Source organism: Salvelinus sp. IW2-2015, linkage group LG18 (assembly GCF_002910315.2).
Source record: "Salvelinus sp. IW2-2015 linkage group LG18, ASM291031v2, whole genome shotgun sequence".
Taxonomy (NCBI): Eukaryota; Metazoa; Chordata; class Actinopteri; order Salmoniformes; family Salmonidae; genus Salvelinus; species Salvelinus sp. IW2-2015.
The window spans coordinates 18,617,628-18,626,288 of record NC_036858.1 but is presented as its reverse complement, the minus strand read 5'-3'; the positions used below and the strand labels follow the sequence as shown (position 1 = coordinate 18,626,288).

The 8,661-nt window shown below is 43.5% G+C and overlaps 1 protein-coding gene across 1 annotated transcript in view; it reads left to right on the top strand.

Moving 5' to 3' along the window:
* The first annotated feature begins 300 nt into the window (after positions 1-300).
* LOC111977554 (G protein-activated inward rectifier potassium channel 1-like) overlaps positions 301-8,661 on the top strand; it is a 28,131-nt gene continuing 19,770 nt past the window's right edge. Inside the window, exon 1 of the mRNA XM_024007031.2 lies at positions 301-1,374. Within this exon, the coding sequence (XP_023862799.1) occupies positions 706-1,374 (669 nt within the window). The 5' untranslated portion in view covers positions 301-705. The remainder of the gene's footprint in view (positions 1,375-8,661) is intronic.

Below are 8,661 nucleotides of genomic sequence, written 5' to 3'. Positions count from 1 at the left end.
GTATCATAGTAAAGCTGTTTTGTTGTATGTCCGAATTAGTTACGTGCAAATGTCACACACTGAACCCTCTAGGCCTAGGTAAATAATATTATATTGATAGTACAGTGGGAAAATAGAAGAATATGAACCATAAGTCCTTGGCGCTATACTGTAACTTTCTCTGCTTATACCTGATTGGGTTGGACAATGAGGCAAATTCACCCTCCCTCCTTCCCTCCCCCTACAGCGACAAACACACTATCCGCTACATCTGTCAGAAAGTGCCGCAGTTCTTCAGTCTATCATCTGACTGAACGCGTGCCCAAGCAGACAGCAGCAGCTTGTGGCGCGAGCCCGAAGAACATGCGATGCATGGAGTGGTCTCCGGCGCGGAAGGAGGACAGTCGGCTTGGATCCGTTTTGGGTTTTTCAAGAACACATAATGTGCATCTTTCAGTGAGCTTCTGTCATAGTGTCACATCACAACAACGATGTGAAGCCCGGGACTACATAAAAGTTGGCCAACGAGGACTGAGGTGTCAATAAATGCTGGAATGCGTATTTATTCGACTGATCTATGGATTGTGATGTATATTTTTTGTTACCACTATTAATTAACCTACGTGCAGGATCATCTCATGACGAGCAAGTGAATATTATTGCATCTCTTGGATAGTGGTGCCAAGCCTGCGTAAAGCCTATTTGGTTCAGCGCAAATCGCTCATTATGTCTGCGATACGCAGGAAATTTGGCGAGGACTACGAGGTAGTGAACACCAAACGGGACACGACTGTCTCTGCACCCGTGAAGAGAAAGCGCCAGCGGTTTGTGGAGAAGAACGGCCGCTGTAACGTCCAGCATGGTAACCTTGGCGGGGAGACAAGTCGATATATCTCCGATCTTTTCACAACGCTAGTCGACCTGAAATGGCGGTGGAACCTACTCATATTTATTTTAACCTACACGGTAGCCTGGCTGGTTATGGCATCTATGTGGTGGATAATAGCCTACATCCGTGGTGACATCAAACCACAAGGCCACGACTCGTCATACACCCCGTGCGTCGCGAACGTCTACAACTTTCCGTCTGCTTTCTTGTTCTTCATTGAAACAGAGGCTACTATCGGCTATGGTTACCGCTACATCACAGAAAAGTGTCCCGAAGGCATTCTTCTTTTTCTCTTCCAGTCTCTCCTGGGTTCTATAGTGGACGCATTTCTAATCGGCTGCATGTTTATCAAGATGTCCCAGCCGAAGAAGCGCGCGGAGACTCTCATGTTTAGCCAGGATGCCGTTATCTCGCAACGGGACGGGAAGTTGTGTCTCATGTTCCGAGTGGGGAACCTGCGGAACAGCCACATGGTGTCGGCCCAGATCAGGTGCAAACTTATCAAGGTAAATGTTTTCTAATGTTCCAATCGTCTCCACCCTTTTACTCTCGTCCATTTGGGATGTTATGCCAATACTATTGTAAATTGACTGCAGCGTCATAATGTGTGTTACACAACTCAAAACGTATAGCAGATTTTAGGTCAGTTAAAGTCCTATTTAGTAAATTCAAGGGATGAATTGTGTTTTGCCCATTGTTTTCTATGAGGGCTTTTCAGTCATTTAAATTAATTTATCCTCCAGTATCGACTGAATTCCCTGTGGGCCACTAAATTATATGTCCTGGCAGGTTACAATTACTGCCTTAGGCTGCAATGTGTGTTTTGGAATCAAAGTGGAATTAGTTCAAAATTGAACTAATAAAATCGATATTGATATAACTCTCTCTCTCTCTCTCTCTCTCTCTCTCTCTCTGTCTCTCTCTCTCTCCAACTCTGTGTGTGTGTGTGTAGTGGTCTTAGTGTGTGTAGTGGTCTGAGTGTCTGAGTGTGTGAGTGTGCATGTGTGAACTGCAGTAGCAGTGAGTGGGTAAAATCACTGGGGAAGCCAAGCCAGAAAAAAGCCATATTACAACCTATGCGTTGTGATAATGGCGTTGTTTGCTCTGAAACCTGTTAGTTCATATGCCTTGCGACCGTGATATATAGGCCTAAGGCAGATACAATAAGAAGACACAGTGGCAGAATAAATTCAACCACACCTTGGTTTCATCACAAAACTGGAGATCAACCTTCGAAAGTCTGATATCAACTTTGGAGGGGAGAATTACATTACATTTTCTCAAGAGATATTCCTGAGGGGGACACCAAAAGTACTSTTGTAACACATAGCCTACGTTGTAATATGTTAAATGTATGTTGGGGAACCATAATTACTATTACTGGATAATTGATTAGTAGTTAACTGAAGGGTTGTCCCAACTTGTTCAAATGTTTAAATCGTTATAGTACTACTAATACTAATAGTTATAGCAGTGTTCCTTATCAGTCCAGTATGTATGCAGGTATTTGTATTTACAACCAGCTATACCAAGAAAGTCCAGTAGGTGGCAATGACATCTTGAGTACACTGTGTATGGGTGCAGTTTTCGTAAATACAATGGACATAGTTTTTGACCTTTTTATTTAACTTTTTCTGTTACATTTATATCATTAAATATGTGCCACTGGCCTGAGTGCACTACAATAGCTTTACAAGAACAAAAAGATCAAAAGAAGTACCGTTTCTAAAAGCGAAATAACTACTTCAATGAATAACCCAAATAAATCTACCAAAATATCCTTCAAAAATACTTATTTATTGTTCAGTCAGTGTCTCAACTCTTCAAACAACAGCTATGGACAAGTATGTCACACAAAGCATGCAATTTTAAATAAAATAAGATACTAATTATTTATTTTAAGTGTACTGTCATGTACTAAAAACTGAAAACTACTAAACAAAATAACAAATATCATACTACACACCAGGGGTTCTCAAGCAGGGGTTTGTGGACTCCTAGGGATCCCTGGTGTAATTGCAAGGGGTCCGTGAAATAAAAAAGTGTAATAAACATATTCAGTACCACAAGGATTCCAGTAACTTTACATATAATATAGAGGGGGTGGAGGTCTCTGAGGACCGCTCAAAACCTTGCCCGCCTTGCCTCAAAATATGCAGGGGTTCCAGTACCCAAAAAAGGTTGAGAACCACTGCTATACACACTACTGAACAAAAGAACCGTACATATGTTTGCGGGTTTCAATGGATCCAACAAATTGCTGGCAGATATTTTCCCTCAAGACTGTCCAGCCTGTCTTTATGTACATTACAGACAACTACGCCGTTCAGTCTCTCTTGGCCCATGCTAAACCGTAGCCAAGTCCTCTCAGCCTCAAACGAAGACACTGGCACCACAAACAAAATTCTGATCAGCACCTCAACTTGGTCAAACAACCCCCGCACCTCCACTGGAAGTCTCCTGAGGACCTCTGCTGCCTCTCCACTGCTGCTACAGGGGTATTTGTTGCGAAAGAGAGGCAACTGCACTGAAAGAGAATCTATGTTCAGCTCAGGGTACTGATCTAGAGACTCATCCAACTCCCCCGTGAGAAGCGCTCTTTCCAACTTTTGCAGGACGTTTAGACTGTTCTGGTCAAAACGGTCGCCAAACTGAACCTCCACACCATCCAACACTTAAAAAGATTCTGCCCTATAGTGATCCACTGCTTTGACAGCAAATCGTCTTGAGTGCGTCTCAATGGATTCAATAGAGTCAATCAATGTTGTTGCTTTCTCATACAGTGCAAGGTAGCTTTCGTCATTTCTCGTGCCCCTAAGAGATGACCGCACACACTCGACTGCAGCCTGCATACCAGAGACAGTCTGAGTTTTCTTCTGCAGTGAAATGTTTAGGCACTCAAGCTCTCCAAGAACAGCATAGGCAAGTGTGAGGCCCAACATAGTCTTGCCTTTACTGAAGTGCTCAAATAAGCCACTGGCAGCTGAAGCTGACTTGGATGCAGTTTTTGCCATCTCCTCTAGGCTGCTTAGTACCCGCTCATACTGCCCTAGCGCAGATCTAATAGCAGTATTCTGCACAGTCCACCTTGTTGGACATAGGGGTTTCAGGGTGGTCAGATGTGTATCTTTGGACGTGGCAATTGATTCAAACATGCTCTTAAACTTTCCTAACTGGCCATAGAGGACACCGAACTGATGGACCCAAGAAAGGGAATCCTGGATCAGTGGGGAGGCTGAGCAMCCAGCCTGTGTAATCAGATTTACACAGTGTGCTCCACAATGCACATAGAGGGCTAATGGCTGCTGCCTCCTCACAATTTCCTGTGCACCTGTGTATTTTCCTGCTATGTTTGAGGCACCATCGTAACTCTGCTCACGTAAGCCAGACATGGGCAAATTGAGCCTCAACAACACATCAGTTGCCACTTTCGCAATGCCCTCGCCTGTTGTCTCCGACACAATGTATAGCCCAATAAACTCCTTGTGAGGGACAAGGCCATGGTCAACATAACGCAGGCAGACACTCTCCTGTTCAGCACCAGAGACATCTTGAGTACCATCATCAATTACTGAAAATTGTACAATCGGAAGAGACCTAAGCTCAGCTGCAATGCCTCGAATGACTGTATTGGCCATGATGTTCAGAATTTCATTCTGTGCTTTGGGGCCTGTGTACATTGTGGTACGCTCTGTTAACCACTTCAGTAAAATGGGATCATCCTCTTCTGCCCTAAGTTTCAAAAGCTGGTATAAATTTCCACTGTCATCCGTGTGGCCTCAAAAGGCTTGTCCTTGTCTTACTACATGCCGCACCGAACAAAAAATATTCGTCAAGCAATACCTTGCGTCCTGCTGTTTACCCCACGAGTTGGATAACTGGGTACTGATTGGATTTAGCTGGTGTGCTGTTACAGTTACAAAGTGGAGGTGGGTTTGTCAGTTTTGATGTGCTGTGAATTTTTTTTCTCCAGTTCCTAAATCTTGCACTAATGAAGGCAGTATCCACTCTTTGGCCAAAAGATGGCTGGCTTGAAAACCCTTGGCAACAGTGAAAACACAACACTCCTTTTATTGATGGATTATAATGTAGCCAGGGGAAATTGTGAAACAATTTCTCTTGAAATGTCACCACTCTGTTGGCAGGAGTTTGCGGTTCTATAAATTGTGGGTGTGGCTGATATGGTTTTGTGCCATCACTGAGGTAACTGGAGAATGCTGTGCCACTGTCCCCTATACTGGTCCTGCTGGAAACAAGTTTGACAGCTGGTCCTGCCGTGGCTGTGACACTGTCCTCTGAAGTCTCTGTCCCTTGCTCTTTCCCTTTCACCACCCTCACTGACTCACAGTCTGTTTCCTAGAAAATAAATAAGGTGTTTGCCATACTCCTAACTACCGGTACCCAAAACTACACAATTAATCACAACAGCAATACCATTGCCTTAAAAAAATCTTAGTTCAGTCACCAGTTTAAGTTGAGAGTTGGGGTATCCATGGCATTTTTCAATTATGTCCCTATTTTACAAGTCTAAAAAAGAGAGAACCTTTCATAATGTTGCCAAACAAAGACTCACTAAACGTACCTGAGACTCCCTGTCTCTGCCAGTCTGTCCCTGCCTATCTGTCTCCAGCTCTGCTGTCTGTGTGCCATCTGTTGCCTGCTCTGCCTAATGACATCATTATGAAACATTTCCATTAGCATTTGACTTCTTTCTTATGAACATTTGATCAACTAGTCTTTGAGATGTTAGGCTAGTAGGGTTCTAACTTTGCGCTTTGGTGTACTGAAATAATGACTCTGATGTCCGTCTATTTTACAATTTTTCTTACCTGGCTGGCTACACATCAACACACACAACCACAACCACCAACACCACACAACCACACAACAACCCACCACACACACACACACACACACACACACACACACACACGATCTATGAGGTAGCTAGCTGGTCAGCTAGCAAATGTGAAACGGATTGCAGTGACAAGGGTTGACAGCTGTATGAGATCACCATTTACACAACGTATGCTGCAACCTTTTGTAATTTTAATATAGTTCATSTTTTTGTTTTCTATTGGCTGGCTTCCCACAATAGCTGAATTTGCAGAGCTAGCGAGCACCAGTTTAGTTTCTGTGGTGTTTGCTATAATCTTTGCTATCGTCAGTTTACTCCAAGATCGGCACACAGGTGCTTCAAAGTCCCCTAGCGACAATTTAGCTTTTTGCAACGAGACCATTAAAGATATTTAAAACAATGGTAGAAGAGAGTGAAGTTCTGTTCAGTTTGGAGTTCTGTTTATCGCTAACCTTGTCACAGGGACTTCGAAGCACTACAGCTGCATGCTGATCTTGGAATACACTGACGATTGCAAAGATTCCATCTTTGACGACGCCACATAAATGGAATAGGAACTAGCTAGCTTGCTAGCTAATGTTTGCTTTTAGTTTGCTTGCTAGCTTCTGCAAATTCAGCTATTGTATGTGTGAACCCTGCCAACATAAAACGAAATCGCTATGGTGCGATTGACTGGATCAACCTCACATTAGTTACGTGCACTGAGTGCCTTTCAGACGGTAGACACGAACCCTCTGTCACCTTGCCAGCTAAGGAACACCACATTGCATTGCTAGCTTCTCTCATTGACTCCAATTCAAATAGCTGCAAACACTGGTTGATGTTACTGTAGATAGCTAGCAAACATCAGCTAACCGCTAGCTAACATAAAGAGTGGCCTGTAATTTAATACAGTGAAAATGAAGACTGGTGACGGTTATTAAATGTGTTTTCTTGTATTGAGTGGTAGAAGTAAAGAAATGTCTAACATATCCTTTGTTTGAACTACTTTCTGGAGGTCAGCCACCAACGACAGACTCTGTCAGATTCCCTCACATGCACAGTACCTGCATCATGTGTCACTGCTGAGGGCTGGGAGGCAGTGGATCAAACCATTGTGAGGCAAAGGGCGGGGTTCGCAATCTTTTGAAACTTAAAAACGCGCTATTAAGTGTCTATAATCAGCACAATCGCTTTCATTGCGTATTATTAATATTATTGAAATGACATAGTTATGTTCACAGTGATATATTGGGGGGGACAAATCATATTTTTCCCAGGATGGGGGGGGGTCGTGTCCCTCTTGGGATTTCCGCCTATGCTACAAAGTATATTGCATGTAACAAACAGTTACATGACCTACAGAATGGTCAAGCAAGTTAATGTTTCCGACATTTTCGGACCACTAAACAACTATTGATTTAGAACCATGGAGAGTTACCGCAAGTTGCTAAGAAAACAGGAGCTACCTCCACTATTCCAGCACCATTTCAACTTCAACATTTCAACATCATCAAATCACCTATGCTTAGTCTAATACAGTGACAACAAAAACTATTTAGTCAAATCAACCTAAGCTAAATATGATGTGGCTGTCCATGGTTCTGATTTCTCTCTGTGTGTGTGTGTATGTGTGTGTGTGTGTGTGTGTGTATGGTGTGTCGGTGTGTTGCTGTGGTGTGTGGTGTGTGTGGGTGCGTGTGGTGTGTGTGTGTGTCGGTGTGTGGTGTGTGGTTGTGTGTGTGGTGTTGTGTGTGTGTGTGTGTGTGTGTGTGGTGTGTGTGTGTGTGTGTGTGTGTGCGCACGCTTCGTGCAAGTAGAAAAAAACATGTTGACACTCACCCCTATTGGTAGAGAAACTTCAATGCAATCCTGCCTCTCTTTCATGTTGACGAAAGGTCTTCATTCTGTCATATAGTGCAACCTCATTTCATTTTTTTGTTGTCGCTAGGCCACATGCTAAAATGCTTGGCTCGCTAGCCTAACTTTCTTTCATTGGCATGATCAGCTAGTTTAGTTAGCTCTCTCATCTAGCTACATATTGAACTTCACTCTCTCAGCGCAGGGGCAGAATGTATGCATTTATTGATCAGACTCGGCCATTAAATAATCATTAGCCAGTATGGAGAAATAAGTGCACAGAAGTCAATCCTATAATATCCATTTGTTGATTTCAAAAGGGAGCAAATTGAGATTTGAACAACACGTGATGCCACGAGTTTCTGTCAATGACGTATCAAATCAAATCAATTGGTTTAGTCACATGCGCGAATACAAACAGGTGAAATTGCTTACTTACGAGCACTTAACTAACAATGCCCAATTTTATAAAATCAGACAAGAATCAAGCAAATAAAGTAACAAGGTAATATTCTAAGAGCAGCAGGAAAATAACAATAGGAGGACTCATAGTACAGCGGGGTACGGACCAGAGTAATGTGCGGGGCACTGGTTAGTGAGGTAATATGTAATGGTAGGTAGAGTTATTAAAGTGACTATGCATAGATGCAACAGAGAGTAGCAGTGGGTAAAAGAGGGGGGGCGGGGGGCACATGGCAAATAGGTGCTGGGTAGCCTTTTGATTAGATGTTCAGGAGTCTTATGTTGGAGCTTTTAGAGCTGACTTCTTCCGGTAACTGCTTGCCATGTGTAGCAGAGAGAACAGTTCTATGACTAGCGTGGCTGGAGTCTTAACAATTTTTAGGGCCTTCTCTGACACCGCCTGTATAGAGGTCCTTGGTGGCAGGAAGCTTCGGCTCCCAGTGATGTACTGCGGCCGTTCGCACTACCCTCATATAGTGCCTTGCGTCGGAGGGGGGGGGGGCCGAGCAGTTGCCATACCAGGCAGTGATGCACTAGTCAATGCTCTCGATAGTGCAGCTGTAGACACTTTTGAGGATCTGAGGACCCATGCTAAATCATTTTCACGTCTCCATGAGGGGAATAGATTTCTGTC